Source organism: Dendrobates tinctorius, unplaced genomic scaffold (genome assembly GCF_039654945.1).
Source record: "Dendrobates tinctorius isolate UK_male_01 unplaced genomic scaffold, ASM3965494v1 ptg000070l, whole genome shotgun sequence".
Classification (NCBI taxonomy): domain Eukaryota; kingdom Metazoa; phylum Chordata; class Amphibia; order Anura; family Dendrobatidae; genus Dendrobates; species Dendrobates tinctorius.
The window spans coordinates 57,699,069-57,725,578 of record NW_027361738.1 but is presented as its reverse complement, the minus strand read 5'-3'; the positions used below and the strand labels follow the sequence as shown (position 1 = coordinate 57,725,578).

Sequence of the window (26,510 nt, the reverse complement as noted above, 5' to 3'; positions counted from 1 at the left end):
CTCCGAACATTGCAATGGACTTCCCCCGTAACGTTGAACATTGCAATGGACTTCCCCCGGAACTCTGACCATTGCAATGGATTTCCCGCCGGAACTCCGAACAGTGCAATGGACTTCCCCCAGAACTCTGAACATTGCAATGGACATCCCCCGGAACTCCGAACATTGCAATGCACTTCCCTCAGAACTATGAACATTGCAATGGATTTCTGGGAGAAGTTCGGGTTCGGTGTTAGGTACCAGACAATAACACTGCGGTACAAATCCCCAAATTTTATGTTTGGCTTCGCTCATCTCCAGTGGTGGCCCATTTCTCCAGTAACCCAAGCTACAATTCACATTGAGTTATCAAATTAATTTATTGCTGCTCTAAGTAGCCTCAAGAAACTGGCGCCCAGAATGGTAACGTTACCTGTAAGCTTGTAGTCTTCACTGGTTCCACTGTGGCAGGGAATCTGATCATCGTCACAGTCATCCTCTGCACTGATCTTTGGTGTGGTGGGAATAACTGTTGGTGCTGAAAAAAAAACGTGGTCAGATTTTTAGATTCAAGGTTTCTTTTCTTACCGTTATGTTCATATGTAGTTTTATATTCATCCATAGTGAATATTGGGATAATGATAAATTGCAGGTTCTAAACATGTAGACCTGAAGCCACAGCAACCTTTTAAGCAATATGATTCCTTTTTTTTCACCAGTTTAGAATGAACTGTAATTTTTGAAATTTGGTTAAAATTAAGTCTAAAATAGGGTTAATTAATTTGTATATTAAAGAAGTTTTCCAGTTTTAGGTTAATAAAGCTCAATCACTACATAAATAAAAAGTTCTACAACTTTCTAAGATACTTCAGGTTTCAATTCTATTTATAAATATACTAGCGCTCCCACTTATTTGCATAAAAAAGCTGCAAAATTTCCCTGCATTGTCTGATCGTGCATAACAAAAAAAGTAGAGTAAAATAAAATTTATGAAATTGCGCTAATTTTGCACACAGCTATAATAAACAGAAAAATCTTTGTATGGATGAAATATTGATAAAATATCTATTAAGCTCAGTCCACTCTTGAGAGCGAAAAAAAAGAAAAAGGGGACTGCACCTTCTGATCATCTTTCAGTCCTGGAACTTGTGACAAACAGGAGTGTGCACATTTGAGAAAATCATCGATCCATGTACTAACCACTGTGGATCTTTAACTATTCCTTTCCCATTTTTCTTTCTATTTTTTGCTCTCAAAAGTGGTCTGAGCTTATTTGATCAATATTTCATCCATACAAAGATTTTTCTGTTTATTATAGGTGTGTGCAAAATTAGCGTAATTTCATATATTTTATGTTTCAATTCTACTATTATTCGATTCAAACAAGATTTTGTTACATTTTTTTCCAGGTAACTTTCTGGTGCACATTGCTTTACTAAACTCCCATAATATATATTTAGTTAAAAACTACTACCCCTTTTCAATCCCTATGTTTCCCTATAATAACACTTAAACTCACCTTTAGTGCCGGTGCCATTCCAGGAGTGTTGGTAGTGGCTCTCCGGTGGGAAGCTGCTGCTCTCTCACTTTCTCCGGATGTATGTCATTTTCTAAGATCGTGAGAGTGAAGCCAGCGGTCACAGAGATTGCATGACATAAAAATGTCACGCAATCCCCAAGTTAGCCACTGTCAACAGGCACAGCGCTGGTACCGAAGGTGAGTATAACTGTTATTATTTTACTGGGGGTGGATATATAGATTGAGAAGGGATTGTACAAGTAATTGACAAATGCCTTTAAATAGATACTATTTTTTTCTGAGCTTATTTTTGCTGTCTTTTATAAGTTAAGCCATTTCTAAAAGTTTCCATCATGTTTAGAAATGAACTAATACTGCGTTATGGAATGTAATCAGGTTTTTCTGTATCTCCTCTAAGCTCATGGTTCCCAAAAGAGATACTACCAGACAGCCCAGAGTCCTTAATGCTATGCCAGATTCCTGTCTTTCTTTGTAGTGATAAGACATAGTGATGCCCTCTAGCTCTGAATACTTAATGTGACTGAGATCTAATCCAATTCCAAAGAATCTGATCCAAAAAAAGCACACATTGCGGCCATGAGAAAATATTCTGTGGTTACGTTTAAGTGATGTGCTCCTTCCATTCTACATATATATGCCCACCTCTACCCCATTGTATGCAATAATCATCAGTTTTAGGGACGTCGGCCTTCTTCCTCCCAGAACACTGTACATAATATGTCATAGTTGACATTGATTCATTAACCAATTAAGAGCAAGACACAATGTGGTCATTTGCTGAATAAATGCTAGGCCCCTAAAAATATGCATTAGCGCTGACAGATGCAAATGACCATAATGGGCCATCTACAGGATATGGAAAGAGGACATTGTGGGTAACATTAATGTTCCTACTATTAAGAACTGTAAATCCAAGAAGATTGGCCATGGGATAGATTATCAATGACGGAACACAAAAGCATTAGCGATAATGTAACTGGGCTCCAAGTACAATAAATACATATGTCAGGCTTTATTCTTTGGCAGACGACAGTAAGGAAGTGTGCGCATATATAATCAATGGAGATCGTTACCTTCAACTTCACAACCCAGCAGCTCCATTCGTAACCCAAGACCTAACACCGATGCTCTTTCGGGAATGATGCGGATAAATCTGGTAGGTATGGAGGCAAAAGTGCGTAATTCTGGTGTGTCGTAGTTTGTGTTGCCTTCAAATGTCTACAAACACAAAATTTAAAGAGTATTGACAAGAATATTGCCTTTGGTTGACTGGCTTTACTTTTAAAGATCAGCTGAGCATGGAGTCTTATTGTCAATTGGCAACATGGTGGCTCAGTGGGTATCACTGTTTCTTTGCGGTGCAGGGGTCCTGGGTTCAAATCCCACAATTACAACATCTGAAAGGAGTTTGTATGGTATCCCCGTGTTTGTGTGGGTTTTCTCCGGGTTCTCCGGTTTCCTCCCACACTCCAAAGACATACTGATAGGGAATTTAGTTGTGATACCCATTGGGAACCGTGATGATAATGTCTGTAAACCGCTGCAGAATATGATGGCGCTATATAAGCAAAGCATAACAGACAACTCTAAATTGTAGCCATAATGTAAAGATGACGTATAGATTGACATGTATGCAAGACAAGCTGTCGGATATCCTTCCACTCCTGCTATTGCAATGCCCTTGGCAACTGCCTGCCTAAATTTGTCTATTCGTGAAGGCTCTTAAAAGTTACGGAAGGTCTGGCTGCATCGCACAATGTATTAAACATAACCATCACCTTGTTCACATTTGTACCAATTGACTGTGGCAGCGAAGTAATAAGATCCACTTCAAGCAATTTGTCATCTAATCAAAAGATGTTTGACTGAAAGTTACTCCATTATTTTGCATGCAAGACTAACCCGTTCCTGGCTTTAAAAATTTAAACATGCCAAGCTTCATTCTTGTAATTCAACTCAAGTCAAGACTTATCCTTGAGATCTTCTAAAATTCTCTTTTATTAAGAAAAGGTCTTTGAATATTTTGCATAAATAATGCCGCACTTACAAAGGATGCCATCTATTTATATGAATATTTGATACAGATGGAAGCGTTACATATAAGGCAATACCGTATTTCACTGGTAATTATGTTCTTTAATTTCACCTTACATCATTCTTAGCCTTTGGTGTTGTGAAGACTAAAACTTAAATTTCTAAAGTAGTAGAAAGAAATCTTCATCTAAAGTTTAAAGAGGTAACATAATATTTTGATAGCAAAAGCTTGGCTACTCTCAAATTCTTTACAGCTTGGTGATAGATCCACGAGATTTACCAAGACCTCACAGTGTAGATCATTTTTTGGATGCTCTTCCTTACCTTTGCTTTGTTCTTTCTTGAGTCCATGATATGTTCCCAGTCATGCCCATTATTGCTATATCCAATTTTGAACTTTCTCATGAATACTTTATTCTCCCTGTGTTTTCCACCCTGAATGATAATGCCGCGTACAGTCTTCTCCTCTCCTAGGTCAATCTGAAGCCACTCGTTGGTATATACATGATCGGTTGGCGGTTGAAGTGCCCAACCATTGTGGCTGGTTAATAGACGAGCGTGTTCTGGTAGCCACTTACGATCAACCTCATTAGAGGCTGTAATTTGGGAATCAGATATTAGTCCTGAAACCATTCCCAACATTCCGGAACATGGATAATCTGCAAGGTATAAAATATCGAAATATGGAAATCTGTATAATTTTTTTTTAGAACAATATATTCTGAAGAACTCGTTGGATAATATGACATTCATGCGAGTTGTTAAGTTTTTAAACCCTACAATCTAATATCCTTATATACTATTATTTTTGGCCAGATTCACAATTGATCCATCTGCCAGGCTACTAGAACATTCAGGAGAAACTAAATAATAGATTTTTCTTATCCTATGTCCCCTTATTAAAGTATGTAACCCCAGAGGTGTTTGTCAACTGCTGTCCCTCAATACTCTACAGAAGGGCCAAGTCAGGATGCATACTTATGAGAAAATAAAGAGTAATATCTTCTGAACCAAACATAACACATATGATTCAGTCTACAGACATACAGTTGTCAAAATGGAGTGTCTATTTTTTAAATAGTAACACTATATTACTATATTACTATTTATGTAACTTCCTTAAGCATGGGTGTAAGGTGGTGTTTACCATGCGGATGGACCTGAGCCTATGATCCTAGAAAGGGCTTTACTTAGGCAGGTATTGCCATTTCGTTAAGAGATGGCATAACACTTTGATATGCTGTTACTTAATGACTGAGGTCCTGAAATCACCTAATTACTAGTGGTCACACCCCTGATCCTTAAAATGAACCCATTTTTCCTCTGCACAGAGGTAAGTTAGACTGTGAAGTACATGCAGCAATGTGGTAGCTCTTTGGTACCTACATTCACAGGATTGGTGGAGGTTCCAGAGGTTGGACCCCTAATGATTATTAAGTGATGGCATATCCTAACTGTTACACACCTGTCCCGGGTCTCTGCTTCCTTCCCTTGTGACCGCTGCCCTCTGTTATGCTCCACATGTGGTTTTACAAATTGACCGGCATGGATCTGTGACATAATTTCCCTAAGACTATTTGAGGTTCATTAAGAAACACACCTGTGCCTTGGGATTGAGACTCTAATCCTATGTTTGGTGTGCTCCACCATCTGTGCTTTTTGTGTTTGTGCCTGTGTATACTATGCTATACTGGCTTCCATCCCTGCTGAGTTCCACTTCATCTGCCTTGCTGCTCCTGAGATTTCTGTGTGTGCCAAGCCCTCGCTGCCAACAAGCCTTCCTGCTTCTTATAGCAACACACGGGGGATGTGTGCCCACGTAGACCTAAGGCTTAGAGGACCGATCTCACCTTGTGAGCCTAAAACTACCATATGCCATCACTTACTGAGATGGGAATATCACTTTGAGGGCCAAGCAGTAGCAGAAATGGCACATAAGTGTTGGTAGGTACATAATGGAGCCTCCATAAACCAATGTCCCCAAGTGTGACAGTGGCTTTATACCTTAAAAAGTATCTGTCAGACAGTCTTTAAAGGGGTTTTCAACTGCTAGGATGCTCATCGATCCTAAGGATGTGTCTGCAGAACGCTGAAAGTGGAGCTGCATGCTCTGAGATGTTCAACCCTTGGATTTCTAAAGAAGGCTGCTTACAACATCTGGATATTTTCAGAAGTCCCATAGAGAATGGAAGGAGAGCAAGTTGAGCATGTCCACCTCTGCTCTAGCCAAGTCAGGGCTTTACAGAGACCTGTTCTCAAAGATCTAAGGATAGTTTCAGGTCCAAGTGCTCAACAAATTATCTTTCAACCTATTGAAAGGGGGTAACTTGTGATTTTAGGCAGACTCCTTTAATAGTAGGGCACAAATTGCCATACATGCCCTTTCCACATGCATAGACTAATTTTTCATTTATCACATCTCGTATCTCTCTATAACAAAGCTATTATTAGCCGTTTTCATGAAAACCTCCATTCCCTCTACTGCTAGATGTGCCTCTCAGAATTGTAGTAGCTGTTCAGTGTGACATGACGTTATAAATGGTTTTATGTGTTTGCTTCAGCTGCGGGAGCAAAAACTCCAAACATTTTCTTTGTGTGGGTATATGGATGATATACTAAATGAAGCCACACAGCTGTGCTCAGGTGTTTATATCACATTAAATGGATACCTGGGGACTAGAGACGGTGGGAGTCAGGCGCAATCAACTCCTAATTGCACGCACGGGGGCCTTGAGAACATCAGCAATGTAGTTTACTTGGTGCTAAATTGGCTTGCTAACCCAAAACAATAATGTAGCATGTATTGTGTGTGAATAAGTAATGGTATCAATTAATAACCAAGGTGCAGCCTCAACAGCGAGGCAGCCAAACTACAAAGTTGCCTTGTCAAAGGGAACAAATGTAACGCCACTTGTCTGAGCCAAGTCGTTACCAAAAAAACTAGGGATCCATAGTTCCAAAGGGCACGAAGAACAATGTGATGTGAGGTCAAAACCCACTATAATTGAACAGGTGAAGGAGCCTTCAAGGGCCTATTATTTCTCTAATAAAGGCTTTTATTATGTGGTTATTACAAGTTGACTTATTACAGTTTACTCTGCAGGGTATTGTTGATTGGCAAGAGCCGGTTCACATATGCAGTGAACTCTATGATTACATATACTTCCCTGATTTACATTCCAATAGACGTCAATGTAATTATCGCCCCCTTCCACCATCCCATTTGCGGTCATTGAATTTTATAGAAAGGTGTCACGTAAATCACGTAAAAGTTAACATATGAGCAAGTATTCTTTAGTACACACTCACCTGAAATTTTACAGCCGTAGACCTCAAATCTCAAGGAGATGCCCGTCTCCCAAGTGACAGGTCGTATTTTAACGAACCGAGTCAGGACAGGCTTGGGGAATGGGCTGTATACAACGTCAATTGGGTTAGTGTTTCCAGGAAATACCTGTAGTATATAAATATCATAATTTAAAATGTGATGCCTTTATAGAAATCGCCAGCAAAATTAATTTTTATACACTATGGGGAAATTAAGTATTTGATACACTGCCAATTTTGCAAGTTTTCCCACCTACAAAGAATGGAGATGTCTGTAATATTTACCGTAGGTACACTTCTACTGTGAGAGACAGAATCTTAAAATAAAGACCAGAAAATCACATTATATGACTTTTAAATAATTAAATTGCATTTTATTACATGAAATAACTGTTTGATCACTGACCAACCAGCAAGAATTCTGTCTCTCACAGACCAGTTAGTTTTTCTTTAAGAAACTCCTCTACACTGCATTTGTTGCCTGTATTAACTGCACCTATATTACTGTATATAAGTATGGATAATATTGCCTTTGTCTTTTTCTACAAATAATATATGGTAGGTACAGATAGTACAGATTGTTTTCCTGCCTCTTCCTGTAATTGATAAAGCTACAGTTAACGTCTCCCTCTCTCTCCAGTTAAACTCTGTAGGCACAGATAGTACTGCCTCCTTGTCTCTCCCTGTAAATTTTAAAGGCATGGCTAATATTGCCTTTGTCTTTCACTATATATCGTATATGTTCAGATAGTATTGTCTTCCTGCCGTTTCCGTTAAATGATATAGCTACATTTGACAACTGCTCTCCCTCACTCTTTAGTTAACTTGTGTAGGCACAGACAGTACTGCCTCCTTGTCTCTCCCTGTAAATTATAAAAGTATGGATAATATTGCCTTTGTCTTTCCTTACACATCATATAGGTACATATGGTATTGTCTTCCTGCCTTTTTCTATAAATGATTTAGCTACTTTTAACAACTTCTCCCCTCTCTTTCCAGTTAAATTGTATAGGCACAGACAGTACCGCCTCCTTGTCTTTTACTATAAATGACTCGGGCACACCCTCTGTATTTCGTTCATTCCTTAGTTTTTCAGTTTATTCATTTATGAAGACAGAATTGCTTAAAAGCAGGAACCTTCTGATACGAGATATGAGAAAAACATGGCAGATAAGTTCACAAATGAAAAGATGAATATTTCAAAATTGTAAATGGCTTTTGCTATGAATATATGAATAAGAACAGGAGATTGCTTATCAGCCTGTGTTAGTAAAATGTGAAACACTGGGGAGGAGGGTGTTGGAGGGTGTTCAGTCTTATACCACCTTTATGTACCTGTGGACTGTACAATGTAAAGCTGGTCTCTACACTAGCTGTGAGCGACGTTATGGAACCATACGGCCTATATACCTTCGCTCCAGTCTGAAATGCATATACATAAATCTTGTTTTCCTATTGCTTTAGTTTCAATTGCAAAACCATGTAAAATTAAATAGTCTCCCTCCTAAGGACCATTCGTTTTATTTCAGCCATTAACAGAAGTGAGCAATGGCCTAAAATAACAATTTACCACAAATCATGTTTTATGTATTTCAACTGCGCTTTATAAACATTCACATATAATTCAGGGTCTAGAGAGATGTGTGTTCAGTTGCTTTTTACTTCTTTTTTTTCCATCAGAGCTGGGGCCCTTTGTGTTTTTATAGTCCCCGTATCTTGAGTTCTATATACGAGTCTCTTAAGTCCTTTTAAATTGCCCAGACCTGTTTGGGGAACTCTAGGACTGGCGAGCGACCGGAGAGGTATTAAACAGAAATGGGGGCCTACCTCTAATAACGACTTTCATGGTATTTTAATATTAGTATGATCTTTTATTATAAATTCTTACTAGTTGCTATGATTTTAAATTTACGGGCTGCAAAATAAAATGGACCTTTGACTCTTACCAGATGTTTATTTCCATCTTTAAGGGTAATCCAGTCCTCTCCATTGGAGCTAATATCCACTTTATATAACTTCAGGTAATACTTTTTTTTGGTTTCCTTTGATACGGCTCCTTGTATTCCAATTCCAGAAACAAATCGGAGAAGTCCAAGGTCTACCTGTATAATGGAAACAGAGAGGACATGTTATCGTATATGCCATACATTGGGATCTTCATCTAGTAAATGGTTGGATCTCGTGGTACAGAGAGGAAACAGAATGAGGTTCACTGTAGCTACAAAAGTTTCATAAGGATCTTCACTTTAGACGTCATTCTTTATTGAAGGGTCCACCAAAAAAAATCTGACCACGGTGTGTCCCAATCAACTGTAGTCTGAAGAAGAACCGGTACCATCACCACTAAATCTGGAAAATGATCATGTCTGTATCTAAGGCTGGCCATACACATTCGTTCAGTCAAGAATTATTCATTCCATACTCCCGTATACAGGCATGCTCCGTTCAGAGAAAGGGAAAGAGAAGCTGCCAGATACCTCTGGCAGTGGCTTATTTCTCTTAAGAATGAGAAGATTAACATCACCAGAAATATTAGATGATTCCAACATTTATGGTTTGGCAGATATTTATCTAATGTTTCTTGATTTATTACTGTTTTAGCACCAATACAATATTAGTTTTATGGGTGGAGATGGAAATGGAAGCTTCTTGGCTTTCTTTGAACACTATTTTTTTTTTACAAAGTTTGCTAAAATGCTTTTCAAAGGGAATCTATCACCAGGTTTTTGCTACCACATCTGAGAGTATCATTATATAATGAGAAAATGGAAAACGGTCTTAGGAGCACAAGAGAGAGACTCAGACAAGAGATGGGTTTAAACTACAACGCGTTTCGACGGAGGATCCGTCTTCATCAGGTTTGAAACTTCCACCTGATGAAGACGGATCCTCCGTCGAAACGCGTTGTGGTTTAAACCCATCTCTTGTCTGAGTCTCTTTCCTGCACTCTAAGACCGTTTTCCATTTTCTCATTGCGCCTATCCTCCATTGGAGGTTTTCGGCTGGAGCTGCGGTGGAGAACTGACATCCTTGTCTGCCCCTGGGTTGCTTCCTAAGCGCTCCTTTATGACCGCTTATCACTGACTCATATAGCATTATATATTGGCAGAGACCCTGATTTCAGTGATGTGTTACTTGGATGCTTGCTGTAGTTTTTATACAATCACTGTTTTCTCTAGCAGTTCTCTTAATGTTGAGCTCTGTATAACCACGCCCACACTACCGATTGGCAGCTTTTTCCGTACAATGTGCATAGACAGAAAAATGCCACTCAGTGGTGTGGGTCTGGTTATACAGAGCTCATGACTCTGGAGGACTATATGGAAGCAGGTTTACTAATCATCTAGTCATGATCTCCTACTGACCAAATGGTGATTTTATCAAAACTACAGCAAGCAGCCACGTAGGTGACACATTACTGGAATCGGGGTCTCTGTCTCCACATAATGCTGCTCTCAGAGTAGGTGGTAAAAATCTAGTGACAGATTCCCTTGAAGTACTAACGTACCAGGTCATACACACGCCTGTTCAGAGTACAATACAATAGTTTGCCAAAAAAACGCCATCAACCTGCCGTCAGTAATGTTTCCATACTGAAATTGGAATTATATATACACATAGACATAGGAAATCTGTGTATGCCGACTTATCTGCCACTTTGCAAGTCCATATGTAGCTATATTTGTATAAAATCTATGCAATAATGTTGACAACATCTTTCAGACCCCGCACTACAGACCCTGTTTTGCCGCTTACATATAACACACTTCTAATCCATATTGGGCTTCCTATTAAGTCTCAGTTGAAGCGTAAGAGCAGACAGATTGATTCCACGAGTGCTCACTTCAAGAGCGAACACATCCTGCTCCCAGCAGTACTTTACATAGCGAGCAGACATGTGATTTATTCCCCTGCAAATAAAATGCAGTAATATCCCGTCTTGCGGATTATAGACTTTCTGTATCTGGCGTTACGCTCATCTCTGCATATGCTAATTTATATTGTAGAAGGAGCTTCTGGTGTTTTGTGCCAACACATGGGTTAACGTACGCACACATATACAGTGTATAGTTATTATGATTAGCATGGATTTGCCGTTAGCTCATATACTACTCTGCAACTAAAAAATGTAAACCCTCTCCTCTCAAGTGGTTTCAGAGTGGTCATGTCCCATCCTGTGCTCTTACCGCTCTCAAGAGCCCTTTAAATCTCATGATCTCTCCACTGTATCTCTTCATGTTTTCTGCAGTAATTAAATTATCCAGACTCAAAATATAAGCTTTTACTAACAGGCTGGTAGAAAGAAATCATGTCATTTCTACCATTAATTTTGGAGGTATCTGCGACAATCCTTGTTGCCAGGAATGTAGTCTTATACAGCATTTATCTGATGAAGGTCCATGTTGGACCGAAACGTCATTAGCTATTTCTTTGGACTGACCTATTGGAAATAAATTTGCACCTTTTGCTAGGTATCCTACTGAGTGCCAAGTTTTACTGCTACTTCTGAGTTGTATAATGTTATATAGAAATCTATGGGGGCTATACTGAAACCTATAACTCTACATTTATCATATGGAATGATGCCTAAATTGTGGAATTTCTTATTAAATGCCAAACTACAGAGGTTTTCATATTACTTCAAAGGGAAATAATCTCTCTACTATGATGGCATATGGTGGCACCATATGGTTGCCCATGGAGTGCCTATAGCTCCGTAGTATTGAAGCACAGATGCCATTTAATTTCGTCGCACAAACCTTAATACAGCTGTTTGCAGGGCATAACAGAAAAGGCCATGGAACCGAAGTGATATAAATAAGTAGGTGGTGTATTATCATATGTAATAATTCTGAATCCTATTATAAAAAGAAAGAAAATAGATTTTCACTAAACCTGAATGAAATCACATGAACCAAACTGTGACCGGCTTGTATTGGGTTTCCAAAAAGATTCATTCATGGAATAAAACATTATAAAACAAAAAGCAAAAAAATAATAACATAGTGAAAAAATACTGAAGTTGAGGTATGGTATGGAAAAATTAACATTTGCAATTTATTTAACTAGGTAATTATTGCTAATTTTCAGAATTGAATTATGCTGAATTTTGCACAATAAAAAGTTAATGGGAACCTGTCATCTGATTTATGTTGCTATATGTATTTTACTCTGAAACGTTGCAACATACTTTGAAAATCCAGCTAAGGACTCGGATGACTACTCCAATAGGTCAGTCACGCCCCACTCCTCTAGACTGACAGTTGTGTCCACATACACACACATAGGGAGAAGGAGACCTGGCAGTGTAAAGAAGCAGAGCAGGGAGAAACTAATGGACACCTGCCTTGGACTAATCATCCGAGTTGCATGGTCCTCGCCTGACTTTTAAAAGTATCTTTGAAACGTCGTATTGTTTCAGAGCATAATCATACACAGCTAGAATAACACAGCCAGAGTTCATTCGATTCTTGCTGCCCATGGTTCCCTTTAGTCGGACTTATAAATCAGACCAAGATCAGAACGCAGTGCATGGACTGGTCGGCGGGTCTCCAAGTGTAACGGCTTCATTGAAATATATGAAGCAGTCATGATCAGGTTGGGAGAACCAGTGGCCAGCCCATACACCGCATTCCGATTTTGGACCAATTAAGTGGCCGTCTGTCTTCGCCCTTAGAGAGATAACCATTTAGAAGACACAAGTGTTCTTTTGGGTTCTAATGTCCCTAGAGGTTTTTTTTTTTCCCTAATATTATTTAATTTTCTGTGCTAATTTTATAGTCAAGAATAGTTGTTTATCAGGGATTTGCTAAAACATACATTACTTTTTCTCTCTATTTATACTGCTTCCAATTATGTTGGCTTACTTTGTTTTTTTTTATAGGGCTCAATTTATAAAAAAAGGCATAAAATCTCACATCTTAGCAAGACAAGCCCTATTCACATCAGTCTGGTGATCAGTTGATCACAGAAACCACAGCCATTAGTTGTTTTTGCGGAGGGAAAATGCAGCGCCACGGAAGGTTAAATGTATTACATTCTGGCCATTCAAGTGTCAATGACCATGACTCTAAAAAGAGCAAAAAAACTGTGGTTTCTTGTATTTTAAATTAAGTAGACTTTTCCCATTGAATAAAAGCCACAGAAAAGTCTATAAAAGGAGCATGTTAACTAAAAAAAATAAAATATCTGGCAAAGGCTCCTGAGCTGCATACATTGATGAGGGAATCTGTTTAAGGAGAAAAAAAAAGTGATTTTTTGTGCATTTGGCAGACATTCAATGTTCACATAGCAACCAGAGAAACTAATTATACAGAAATTACAGAATTATACTTCAAGTTAATAATTTTTTTTCTTATTCCACATATGATAACGGAAACTATAACTCCCTTGTGTAGGGTCGCACGAAATGTGTTACGTTATATCATGCGTTCTTTATGATTGGATTATATTGGCACAATATTGCACAAATATTGAGATGCCAACATATGAACTCATTCTTATAATTAATGGTATTACTAGAGTTTCTGTCTAATATATTGGAAACTTGTGCAAAGAACAATTCACTGGAGAAAAATAATATGTATTACTTAATATTAATGTGCGAAAACCATTCACCAACTCAAGAAATCTCAAATTGGCTTTCTGTTTGCTGTAGCTTGAAGTCGATAATTAGCACTGGTTGACCAACAAAGGGTGATGATATAAAACTGACCACCCTCTTGAGATTGGAACTGGGCAAATCACATACGTATCAATAGACATCTGCCGTTAGGAAAGAGTGGGGAGTTCTACAAACACATTGCTACTCGGTTGATGATGCCGAAACTTGCAATCAAGTATGGCTTATGTTTAATGTCTATGGCAAGCGTAAGACTGGCTCTATACAGTATGTACAGTACATATAAACTAAAATATATAGAAAAATGAAGCAGAGCTTGCCAACCTTTGTACACCATAAAGCACATTCAAAGGCAAGTGAGGGTGTTGGAAGACTTAACCATGGAATATTTGGAAGCCCTTGGACGATTTGACCATGCAATATGGGATTTAATCCCATGTAAACTTCCTGTGATATTATTTAGACCCTGGTAACAAGTTTTGGTAACATTATGGTATTTCTGATGCAAAAAGTATCTGCAGTTGTCATCAGATATAGGCAAAGTCAAGCTTCTGTAGGTGGATCCTTCATAGGTGCCCTCTCGTTGCTGATCCACAGGAGCTGAGATACTCTCATGGAGGTTGAGGAACGAAAACATGTTCTCCTCATTTCCTTCAATGGGTAATTGGGACTTTATTTTTTTCTGGTTGAGAGCTAATTTGCATATTTTGTTCTCAGGGAGCATTGCCCTGCCTATAAGACACCCTACACCTGGTAGCAGTCACCACAAGGAGAAACAGGCCCCAAGACTGCTTCCTTGTTGACTTCAGAGAGATCCCAACTGCTGGATCATCAAATATATGTATATGATTAACATGTCATATACATAAATGATAAGCATCCAGGTTTGGACTGGCCCATAGGGGAACAGGTGAATCCCCCGGTGGGCCCCTCAGCAGGAGTAGCCCACTCAATTCCACCTATATGGGCACATGTTACTATGTACACACAACAGCACCATCTAATAATTCATTTCACAAACTACCAAATGTATTAATATATAGATGCAGTGATACATTTGTGAATGAGAGTAATGTACTATTTGCCTATAGCTAAACAGTGGCCCCCAGAATCGATGCTAGTGGTGGGCCTTTGGTATCCCAGTCCAACACTAAATCTTTTGTATGGAATCTGACACACCACCCATGCCCCATTTTGTCATACTCATCGAGTATTATGGCTTTTGCTCAACCACGTTAGGATATCGGACTCCATCCTGTTTACCCAAACATAATAACAAATAGTTTTGGTCTCTGTACGTCAGTGAATAGGAAATTGGGATATTGAAAGCATTCCGTTTTATTACCGGAGATATTATAATGCAGCTGTAAATACAAAATGGGGAACAGTGTTGTTTTTGTTGGGTTTTTATTCCCATATTCCTTTATTACCCCTCATATTAAAAAAACAGCTGTATATACAGAAAAACAAGGAGGACGCTGCTTTTGTTATATGTTGATGCCTTATTCCATTCAAATGTATCAGAAAACACTAATTATGTTGCTCTCTTTGGGACCAATACAGCATAAGTGAAGAGGAGGCCTGCGCGGTCTCGGAGCTTATACAACACAATGTAGCTGCAGAATGATTAGCTGGCTGATTAGTCTGTATCACAATGAGCAAAGTACTAGCACTGGATTCCCTCTGGGATTAGTGCAATTTATAGACATGTACAGTCTTTCATGCATGAAGTTAATGTTTTGCAAACTTTACAAATGGACATGATGACAATTAGTCATAGCAAATACAAAGAATCAAAAAGTCAGTTCATTGGAAAATGTCTCAAGATTTCATAGGTAGTACCCCTAAAGAAGTCTATGAAAGAGGCAGCTCTATGGGTCTTGAGACCACCAAAGTTTGTTCAAAGGAATGGGAAGAAAAGCTCAGCCTATACTCAATTGTGTGAACTCATAAGCTCCTTTTGAGATTGTACAACGCTTGGCTTGTGGTCAAGGATAAGTTGATTGCTTATCCTGCTGGACCTCCACAAACATGTATCTGATTGACATGTCATGTACGTAAATAATAAGCACACACAGGTTCGGACTGGTCCACAGGGCAACAGGTGAATCCTCAGGTGGGCCTCTGGGCAGGAGTAGCCATTGCTAACAGAAGAAGCAATTGAAACGATCTCAGGACCTTGGCCCCCACCAATCAAAACTACTATGCAGTGCTACATGGGAAGCATGGTGGCTCAGTGGTTAGCACTGTTACTTTATAGCACTGGGATCGTTGGTTCAAATCTCTCCAAGGACATCATCTGCAAGGAGTTTTTATGTTTCCCCCATGTTTTCATGATTTTCCTGTGGATACTCCAATTTACTTCCATAGACATACTGATCGAGATATTAACATCCCCTTGAGAGAGCTGCTCCACTCTTGGCGAAATGCGCGTCGGGGGTCTCTCCTGGATCCACTCCTGGTGTCCTATGCCTGTTTTTCATAGGTAAGTGCCGCCCCACTTGAGTCAAATATCCACTAAGGGATTTACTTAATTTATTGTGCACAGCTCTCTGCCAGGACTATCACATGCTGCTGGTATAGCACACTAGTTTCAAGGGGTCCTTTTTGGGTTCTTACCTGGTGCCCTGTGTCTGTTATTGTATAGGTTTCTTTTGCCCCTAAGTTTGACTTGTATATTTAACCTGTTATTTTTCAGGGACATAAGCACCTTATTGTATCTTGGGGGTTTTACATACCTACTCATTAGTATTTTTGTGCTGTCATAGAGCTTCGGGACGCTTTCCCTCAATGTTCTCCCTCCATCTGTGTATCATGTACTGTGTATTTTTGTACTATATTATTACGGTTTAGAATGTTTCAGATAGGACATTAATAAACTTTGCCATTTTATATGCTCCTTTGTTCTCCTATTTTTATGCCTATTATGGAGCTTGAGCTTTATCCAGTTTTTGGATATATTTTGTGCTAATTTGCACTCTTGCCTCTGAGTATATCATGCTACCTGGTGTTGTTATCATTATCGAGAAATTAAATTGTAGAATTAATGGCGCTATAAAGTGAATAAAATAAATAGCCGGGCTCTGATTCATGCTGCCCGGTGTTTCTACTATCTATTCAATTACATGTAATAAATGTTGTGGCTCAACATTACTTGGACATAAGGGGGCGCTCTATGCTGAGCTATTCCAGAGGAAGGGGAGCATATACTGGACAGGGGTTTTCTGCTGTCTATGTCCGCCCCTGACTGACCTTATTCTATAGGTTTAGCCATATAGTGAATATCATTATAATTAGGTCACTTTATCCACTATATCTTCTGTTCTCTTCATAAATTAATGACTGACTACCTAATAGTGGGACCTTGGAGTTGAAGAAGCAGCTTATTAAAATTCTCATGTATTTCCAGCTTTATTTTAATTACTGTTCTGTAGCGCAACCCTCTAATTTCCCAGCATGTGTCATGCACCGCAATTATTTTATGTAATTGAAATGAGAAACGTGGCTGGACCGTCATGATGAAAAAAAAAGAAGAAACAAATAACAATATCTATAGAGTGCAGAATCTTCCCTCAGACCTGCTGTGAAGGATCACAATTGTGTTTTTTTTCTTTAGATAATATGGAATAATTTTCTATCTTAATTTATCTTTTTTAATCTTCTTCTTGTTTAACAAGTTATTATCAATGTTACCTGACATTAAAGTCAATGTTTTTTTTTATGTAGGAGTAAATTAGAGATACTGTAATTGCGCCTTCCAGGATATAGCAAAAGTTGTAGGATCAGTCAGTTGCCTATGAATGGGGCTGTTAACAACTTACCAATAGAAAATGGAAAATGTATTACAGGCAGTCCCCGACTTATTAATATTTGACTTATAGTACAGTAAGTACGACTCATAGTTGTAGAAGTAAGATGTTAAAAAAGCAACTAATACATAGTCGTTCACCTCTACGTTCACCTCTTAGTTGCCTGCTGTCCGGGCTCCAGCCTCTTCACTACAGGCCTGGACTACCGGCCACGTCCAGGCCTCAGAGGTCACTGCAAGTTGTCAGGTCGCAACATCGTGCTAGTAAGACGTGCACAGTAACCTTATAGTGTGCAGTGATCTCCGAGGCCTGGACACGGCCAGAAGTTCTGGCTTGCAGACAAGAGGCATGCGTTGGTGGAAAGAAGAGAACTGGATGTTAAGCAGCTAGATGGCAATAGAGGTCAGCATTGAGGTGCGTATTGGCAAACCCCCCTACAAAAAAAAACGAATACTCACTGTTCCATCTGATCACTGTCACCTTCCAGTCCTCTTCTTTCCATTGTTGCACACCACATCTCTGGCTTCATCACTATAGGCTAGGACTACCGGCACCATCCAGGTCTCGGAGGTCGCTCCGCACAATACATTAACGGTGCACATCTTGACGTCACAACGTTGTGTCCTTACCATATGCATTAACCTCTAAGGTGCCTGGATGTGGCTGGAAGTCCTGGTATAGTAAAAGGCAAGAGATTCGGTGCACTACAGTGGAAAGAAGAGGACTGGACATGCGTCAGTGAGCAGTGGGTCAGCTGGAGAAATCACTGATGAGTTGTTAGGGTTTTTTTGCCCACCCTGTTCCATTTTACAGATTTGGGTTACGAACCAACCTAGAGAACCTATCTAGTTCATAACCCAAGGACTCCCTATATTTTGAAATTTTGGTGAATAGACGGGGATTGCTGATCTGCACTCCCAACTAGTAGAGCAGAGAATGACTGCAAAGAGTATTTTTTCTACCCTGGAGGTCTTGATACTTCCATTGCTATTGATTTCAATGAGGAATGTGTAATTCCTAATTATTGCAGCAAAATTGAACACTTACTGCTATATTCTCCTAGAGATCAGAGCTAATCGTTGTGGGACCATCCTAATAAAAAAAAAAAAGATGAACAATCCCTGTAAATTAATTTACATATATGTATTTGACCCTCAAAAGAACATATATTTTAATTCCCAGAACGTTACTATTATGAGATCCACATTTTATGCTACATTAAGTAGAGTGTCTACGGGATGCATAATTCTAATCATAATTGCTGTACTCCACATTGATTTGGAATTTTGTAAAATTACACATATTCCTATTCCCCCGGTCTCGCGTGTGTCATGTCTACGGTGCAGGAATAACATCTGATTTATTGTAACACTGGACAATATCCAGGAGGATCTATTTTGCAGTTGTAAAACTTGTAATGACCCTGATTAAAATGAATAATCACATGTAAGTTTCAGGGATTTTTTTTTGTTCTACTCATCTGAAGCTATTTTTAGGCTTTCAACGCCCGATCTGCCTCCAATACGCCGAGTATTCGAGGGCTTGATGAAAAAAACTTTAATTACTGACCACTTGTCTAGCTTGAGCAATTCATTATTGCTGGCATCGAAAAGTGGCAGTAATTTTAGAGAAATTCTATCCATAGTGTTCAATTAAACCCATAAAGTAAAATGCATCCATTAAAATATCAGGAAGTGGTTTGGAAACACAGGCGGCCGTACATCTGAAACACAAGCACTGCTATTGCGTGCATAGGTAGATCAATGCTTACAGATGGCTCCAGGCCACAGAGCACCACAACAGGCGTCATTACAAGGATGCCATAACTATCCACACATGTTATTATGAACAGGTCCATTTTGGACCCGTTTTACAAATTGAAGGCATCATAGTCCATCGGCAAAGGGGAGGGAGTAGCAATTATCCTCTTTTAGACTTTTATGATTTTGAAGAAAAAAAAAGGAAAATGAAGCAAAACGTCAGAAGTAATTCTTATCTGTGTTCTGGAGTAATTGTGATAATGATCTCACATTTCAGGCTGCATAATGGGTTTCTACCGTGAGTAATTACGGAATGGCTTTAGAGACAGGTTCAATAAAATTCACTTCGCTTTGCGTCTGAGCCATAGGATGAAGGTCTGTACCAGGAAGCACTATGGGCACTATGGGCATCGGCATCCGTTCATCCAACAAGGGTTTATGGAGTCTTTGGGCCTCTTGATGGATGGTATGAATTGGCATACCTTCTCCAACAGACTGTTTTCCTATATAGCGGGGCCACCATAAAAAAAATATATATATATTTTTTACAGTGGAACTATGAAGATTTATACTATGGTAGTCACATGGATCAGGTGCTTGACTAAATCAGACAATGTACACAGTAGACTACAAAGTCTGAGACCAAATCTGGAACTCCCATGCGTCATTTTTGTATGGTTTCCATATGTCAGTTTTCAGTAACCAAATTCTTTTCTAAAGGGAACCTGTCACCTTGAGAAAAGCTATTTACCTGGAGATATAAAGGTAATCTGCAGGTAAATAGCATCTAAATCCTGTGTAGCTGACTTACTGGAGCAACGTCTACAGGGAGAAAATGATCTTATTTCCTCACTTTAGCTGCGTGCTTCCAGTTATTGGGGCGGTGCAGAGATCTGTTACAGTAAGGACTTGTGCAGATGACCGTATAACTGGAACGAGTGCTATCCGCGGAAGGAGATATAACAGGACTCCACTATAAGTCAGTAACGCGCGTTGGGGCTGGTGGCGTGTCTCTCCTACATCTTACAATGGGTAAGAGTCTGATGGGATGGGGTGGGTATACAGGAGCTTTTTGACTGTAAGTACTGACTCATAATGGAGTCTTGTTATATCTCCTTCCCCCCACTATACTATAATGATTCATAGGTTTAAATCTGCACTGTGGACTTTCCTATCATGGAGAAAAAAAATACCATATTTGATGTAGCATTGATGTTTTAGCCATTCTCTGCCTGATCTTTTCTCTGAAATCTTAGCAAAAACTGATTTATTTTGTATTACATGTAATGATATATGTTTTCTTTTGTCTACTTAGTAAATCTGTGGCGCCCCTGAGGCTCAGTCGCCACAGAGGTACTGCACCTTCTCCTGAGGTGTGGTATCTCACCATCCAGGTAAGGTGGAGACTCCTGAACCATGCTCCAACACCTGCACCCTACACCACAAAGTAGTGTAGCAAAGCACCTTTGGTGGCTCCCTGCTTGGAGTATAGCAAAGCACCCATTGGTGGCACCCTGCTTGAACACGAAACGTGCTGGGAGGTGGGTGGAGTTAGATTACATTTCAAGGAGCGGGAAGAGTTTAAGTCAGTGAGTCAGTAGTTGGTTGGAGAGAGAAGAAGATCCCTAGAGAGGGGGATAGCTGGATGGAAGTGCTACAGCAGACCCCAGTGATCTGGGTCTGCTGGCACGGGAAAGAGAGAAAGAGAGAGCAACATAGACTGAAAGCTTGACTCTCCATAGAAAGAAAGGATTAGTATGGAACGTGAGGAGTAAAAGAGAACAGAGGACGTGGGTGAGAAGAGAACCCTTCCTAGAAGTTCTAAGCGCCAGGCCGGGGCCCGGTCCCTGAGGTTGTACGGATACTAATGGTCCTGCAGCAGACACCAGAGGAATAGAAGTAGTGACCACTTTATTCCCACACAAGACTTGGGGGCACAACGGCAACTGGATAGTGAGCTGGGACTTAGTAGCAAGGAGTCCCCGAAGCAGGCTACAGCTGTCTGCCGTACAAGTAGAGTTCATAGGAACATCAGACAGGAGGAACTCCTGTGTAACTCAGTACTAGGAGTACTTCATCTAAAGGCGCTATAAGAGGAGACGTTCAGAAAGGCACAAGCTGGCGGAGTGTTGGAAAGGAGTATTCCATCTGGCCTGGGGGGTTGACTGAGTCCCAGACCCGGAGGACACGGCACAGAAGCAGGCACCTGTTTGTACAACAGACTGTGAGTAAAGCTTTGGAACTACATGCCCTGGTGTCCTCCACTTATTCCAGCATCAACCTGCCCGGCACCGCTACATCCCCTGCGCCTGACACTACACCACCTAAGTGCACCATATCTACTCTGCCCTGGGACAACAGCCCTGCCTGTGGAGGGCTATACCATCACTGCTGCACCACACCATCTGTCCCAGAGAATCTGTCTGCAGCGTCGGCCTAACACCTTCCTTGCTGAACACCACAGGTGGCGTCACGACTTATTAATTCACACTGAACATTTACAATGGGCGCCCAGGACCACAGGCCGGGTCACAGCTACCATGACAACTCCCACTGAGATCCACCGGGCCCGGTACCGAGTACCTCACAGCCCTGGGTGTGAGGGCGTCCCAACTTGGCATCACAAACAGGATGACGAGACCCGATGCCATAGGGTTTTGTGTGCCTACGATTTATTGAACTTAAAAGTTTGTGGAAATGTGCCGAAGACCCTATTTGATAGACTGTAAAATGAACGCTAAAAATGGCCGCTGGCACGGTGAAGAAGGGCGTGACAACATGGGTGGTCCTAAGAAAAGACCGGGAACTGTTCTGGGCCTCCAGTGTCTGAACTTCTATGCAACTGCAACATGGCCCACCCCCCCGAGGGGTTCGTGTACTGGCTTGGTATGGAGGAGTAGGAAAAAGACGCTGCCCTCAGAAGGAGGGGTGAAGGCCAATGGCGGGAAAAGAGCTTAGACAGGAAGAAGAACGCCAGAACGCCATCTTGGAAGGAGAAGGGAGGAGGCCTGTAGAGCGCGCAGAGGTTGAGTCGGATCTCCCCGGCGCCATGGCTGAAAGCTCCGACCCCGTCTCCGGGATGAACCACCAACAGCTGGAAGACGAAATAACCCAGCTGATGTGCCGTGTGTGACTGAGGCAGGAGGCCTTACGGAGGTTGAGCAGGCAGCACGCCCAGGAGGGGCCTACACCACCGGCACCTCTGGACCCAGTACCTTCACCAGTGGTACCTGTCACCGCTGAACCAGACTGTCCTCAGGCAGCGCAAGTATACACCTTCATATTGTCCATACGGCTGGTCGCGGCCTGTCCGGAGGATCCACCGGAGACCCCGGGAGCTGAGGTCGTGCTCCCACCCGGACCTGACGCGGCTGTGCAGAGCCCACCGGAGACCCCCGCAAACCGGGACGCCATGATCGTCACCGCTGCCATTGGGGACCCTGTCATGCCTGTACCGGACCTGAGACAACACCGCCGGGAGGCACCAGGTATAGATCCGGGCCCTCCTAACGGGTTACCCCCTGAATTTACATTGTCAAAGGCTGGCCTGTGGGAGCTTGAAATGGGGATGTTGGATGAGCCATCCAGGGGCAGCAGGCTGTCGGAAATGGGGAGGTGGAAGAGGTCCCTACTGAGAAGGGTCCGGCTGTAGCAGACGCGCACGATCCGACACCTTCGGGGCTGGGAGGAATCCAGGCTGCTTGGGGATATTGAAATCCCTTGGCCACAAAGCCCCCTTGTGGCTGCCTACCAACGCCAACAGGCCGCGGCATCCCAAGATGTCAAGTCCCGCCCCAGAGCAACAGTACCACCTGCACGGGAGGAACCGTATCCATTAGTACCAGCTGCTCCTTCTGCACTCCCAGTGGCAGAGGCATCATTAACCACCTTTGATGTCATCACCCCTGCTGTACCTCAGGCAGCAGTCATGCCAGATGAGAATCAGCAATTCCTCAACCCAGCAGGAAGAGATTGCCAAGAAGTTCTTCCCTGGAAGCAGCAGCCCAAGTCAACAGCTTCCAGTACCCCAGGAGGGGACAACTAGCCAGAACCTGCAAAATAACTTTGTTGCCCAGAAAGGTATTTGCACCGTTGTGCCTTTTTCTAATTTTGTTCACCATGTTTTTCTGTTCGCACTTTTGCTGCCCAGTTTGATTGGCAGCGTTTCTTCGTTTGGAACTGTGGAGATCATGGACGCTGAATGACCCAGAACTGTGTTTGTAAATAGTTGCACCTCTTTAGGTGCCCTCTCTTGGTTTTACATAGACACTTTGCGAAGATAAGGTCTACCTCATCTGGCGCATGACTCCAATCAAAGGACACTGCAAGAGATCCCAGCTGGGAGCGGTGTCCAGCACTTACAAGAATTATTGAAAGATTAAATGTGAAGTATTTGATAATGTGTCTTATGATAGCTTTTATATAAGATGTAGGAATGTTTTAATAAAGAGATGAGCGGTTTGAATAAAGAATGAAGATTTGGAAAATTTAGGTGATGAACCAGGTAGCAGCGGTTATCGCTTTAAGCTAACGACAGAAAGGTAGAAAATGTGAAAAAGGAAAGATGATGACGAAATATGTTGATGATGAAACTTGCACTTTTGAATTAAGACTTTAGATAGTTAATTAAGAATTGTTTGCAACGTTCAAGAATGAGTGCCTCTCACATTGAGAAGATTAGATAAGTTTATTAGCAATATAAAAATTTGTATGTTCCTGTATTGTCAACCTTGTTTCCTTGCAGCCCGTGGACGTGCTGTGTTTAACGGGGGGAGTATGTGGCGTCCCTGAGGCTCAGTCGCCACAGAGGTACTGCACCTCCTCCTGAGGTGTGGTATCTCACCATCCAGGTTAGGTGGAGACTCCTGACCATGCTCCAACACCTGCAAACCACACCACAAAGTAGTGTAGCAAAGCACCTTCAGCGGCTCCCTGCTTGGAGTATAGCAAAGCACCCATTGGTGGCTCCCTGCTTGGAACACGAAACGTGCTGGGAGGTGGGTGGAGTTAGATTACATTTCAAGGAGCGGGAAGAGTTTAAGTCAGTGAGTCAGTAGTTGGTTGGAGAGAGAAGAAGATCCCTAGAGAGAGGGATAGCTGGATGGAAGTGCTACAGCAGACCCCAGTGATCTGGGTCTGCTGGCACGGGAAAGAGAGAGAGAGCAACATAGACTGAAAGCTTGACTCTCCATAGAAAGAAAGGATTAGTACGGAACGTGCGGAGTAAAAGAGAACAGAGGATGTGGGTGAGAAGAGAACCCTTCCTAGAAGTTCTAAGCGCAAGGCCGGGGCCCGGTCCCTGAGGTTGTACGGATACTAATGGTCCTGCAGCAGACACCGGAAGAATAGAAGTAGTGACCACTTTATTCCCACACAAGACTTGGGGGCACGACGGCAACTGGATAGTGAGCCAGGACTTAGTAGCAAGGAGTCCCCGAAGCAGGCTACAGCTGTCTGCCGTACAAGTAGAGTTCATAGGAACATCAGACAGGAGGAACTCCAGTGTAACTCAGTACTAGGAGTACTTCATCTAAAGGCGCTATAAGAGGAGACGTTCAGAAAGGCAGAAAGCTGGCGGAGTGTTGGAAAGGAGTATTCCATCTGGCCTGGGGGGTTGACTGAGTCCCAGACCCGGAGGACACAGCACAGAAGCAGGCACCTGTTTGTACAACGGACTGTGAGTAAAGCTTTGGAACTACATGCCCTGGTGTCCTCCACTTATTCCAGCGTCAACCTGCCCGGCACCGCTACATCCCCTTTGCCTGACACTGCACCACCTAAGTGTCACCATATCTACTCTGCCCTGGGACAACAGCCCTGCCATCACTGCTGCACCACACCATCTGTCCCAGAGGATCTGTCTGCAGTGTCAGCCTAACACCTTCCTTGCCGAACATCACAGGTGGCGTCACGACTTATTCATTCACACTGAACATTTACAATGGGCGCCCAGGGCCACGGGCCGGGTCACAGCTACCGTGACAACTCCCATTGAGATCCACCGGGCCCGGTACCGAGTACCCCACAGCCCTGGGTGTGAGGGCGTCCCAAATATATACCCTTTTATATATTATACCTTGGACACAATGCTCCGCTTCTGTTGTTTTCTATATGTATTGGAGTGTTCTCCCTCAATTGATCCTGTATTGGGCATTTCCACATAGGTAAATTGTCAGGCGACAATTATGGTTTCTGTTTTGGCATCTATTTTTCTCTTTAGGCATTCAATCAATGTGCTAGTGAGTGATTACAGCACGCTCTCAGTACAGTGAGCGATGACTTTGTAATCTCCCCATACTGACATAACGACTGGATGCGAGCGGCTACAGGGAGGAAATAAGTTCATGTTCTCCCTGTAGCTGCTGCTTTAGAAAGTCTGTTAGCAAACATTTTGCTGCAAAATACTGCCCTAAAAAGTTTGTAAAAAAAATCCTGCTGTAGAACATGTAGTTGTGCAAAACATTTGTGACATTTGGCATTGTTATACTAGTTCCAATAACTTTTTAAAATTATATCAGCCACAAAGTATATGTGTTTTTTTTTCAGAAACAGCATCACTGACGTCAACATTCATGTCTGGTATTGCATCTCATCCCAAATTCTCTTAATTTGATTTTAACAAGCCTTGGAGCCGCAGCGGGCAACGCCACACCAATATTACTGTTGTTGCCAATAATTTTGGGCTTCCGGAATAGTTATACTACAGGTTTCCTGTGACTATTATAATGCACAGACTTACAGTACATTACAGTATATTTTATCTGGAAAGGAACAAACATTGCCCGATATTATTCTTACACGTGCTGGTAGTACAGTGAATATAGACAGAGTTATGACCTTATACTAGGCCTCAAGAAAAAAGGTTTACAAATCTTTGGCGATGTAGTCTTAGTATAGACTGAGGCAATAAGTAACATTTCCCAGCAGGCGGGAGGTTTTTACACTTTGAGGAAATGTCATTGGAAACTGTCAGTCTTTGCTTTTTTTGTTCCTATCTAAGTAAATAATGCTTACAAAATAGATTTCTTTTTAATTGATTTGCCTCTTCAAACTAATCTATTAAGAGTGGCTGTAATCCGCCAGCTCGAGGCCGATCACTCAGAAATGCTTTTAGACTTTGAAGCCTTCCATACTTCAACCATTGACCTGTCTATCGACTACATTGAGCTTCATTAGCTGCGGAGAATAGAAAATGATTGAGGAAAGGATTAGAAATGGTCTTGCTTTAAATATGGCGTCCGACAGAACCATTAATTACTAGAAAGCAGGTCACGAAGGAGTATACCGGTTTCTTGTTAAAACAAGCAAATGTTTAATGTGCTACATCGCTGAACAATTAATTATGGATTGAACTTTTCTTCTTTTTTTTCTTTAAATCCAATTCAAAGATTTTTAATTCCAAAAAGAAGGTTTAAGCTGAATTGTTAGTTAGGCATTGT

The 26,510-nt window shown here is 41.4% G+C and overlaps 1 protein-coding gene across 1 annotated transcript in view; it reads right to left on the bottom strand.

Annotated features, from left to right (window-relative positions):
* Positions 1-26,510, bottom strand: part of NRP1 (neuropilin 1) — a 222,513-nt gene that overhangs the window by 33,022 nt on the left and 162,981 nt on the right. The window contains 5 exon segments of the mRNA XM_073581683.1: positions 413-517; positions 2,593-2,737; positions 3,878-4,212; positions 6,863-7,007; positions 8,827-8,982. Of these exon segments, the coding sequence (XP_073437784.1) occupies positions 413-517; positions 2,593-2,737; positions 3,878-4,212; positions 6,863-7,007; positions 8,827-8,982 (886 nt within the window).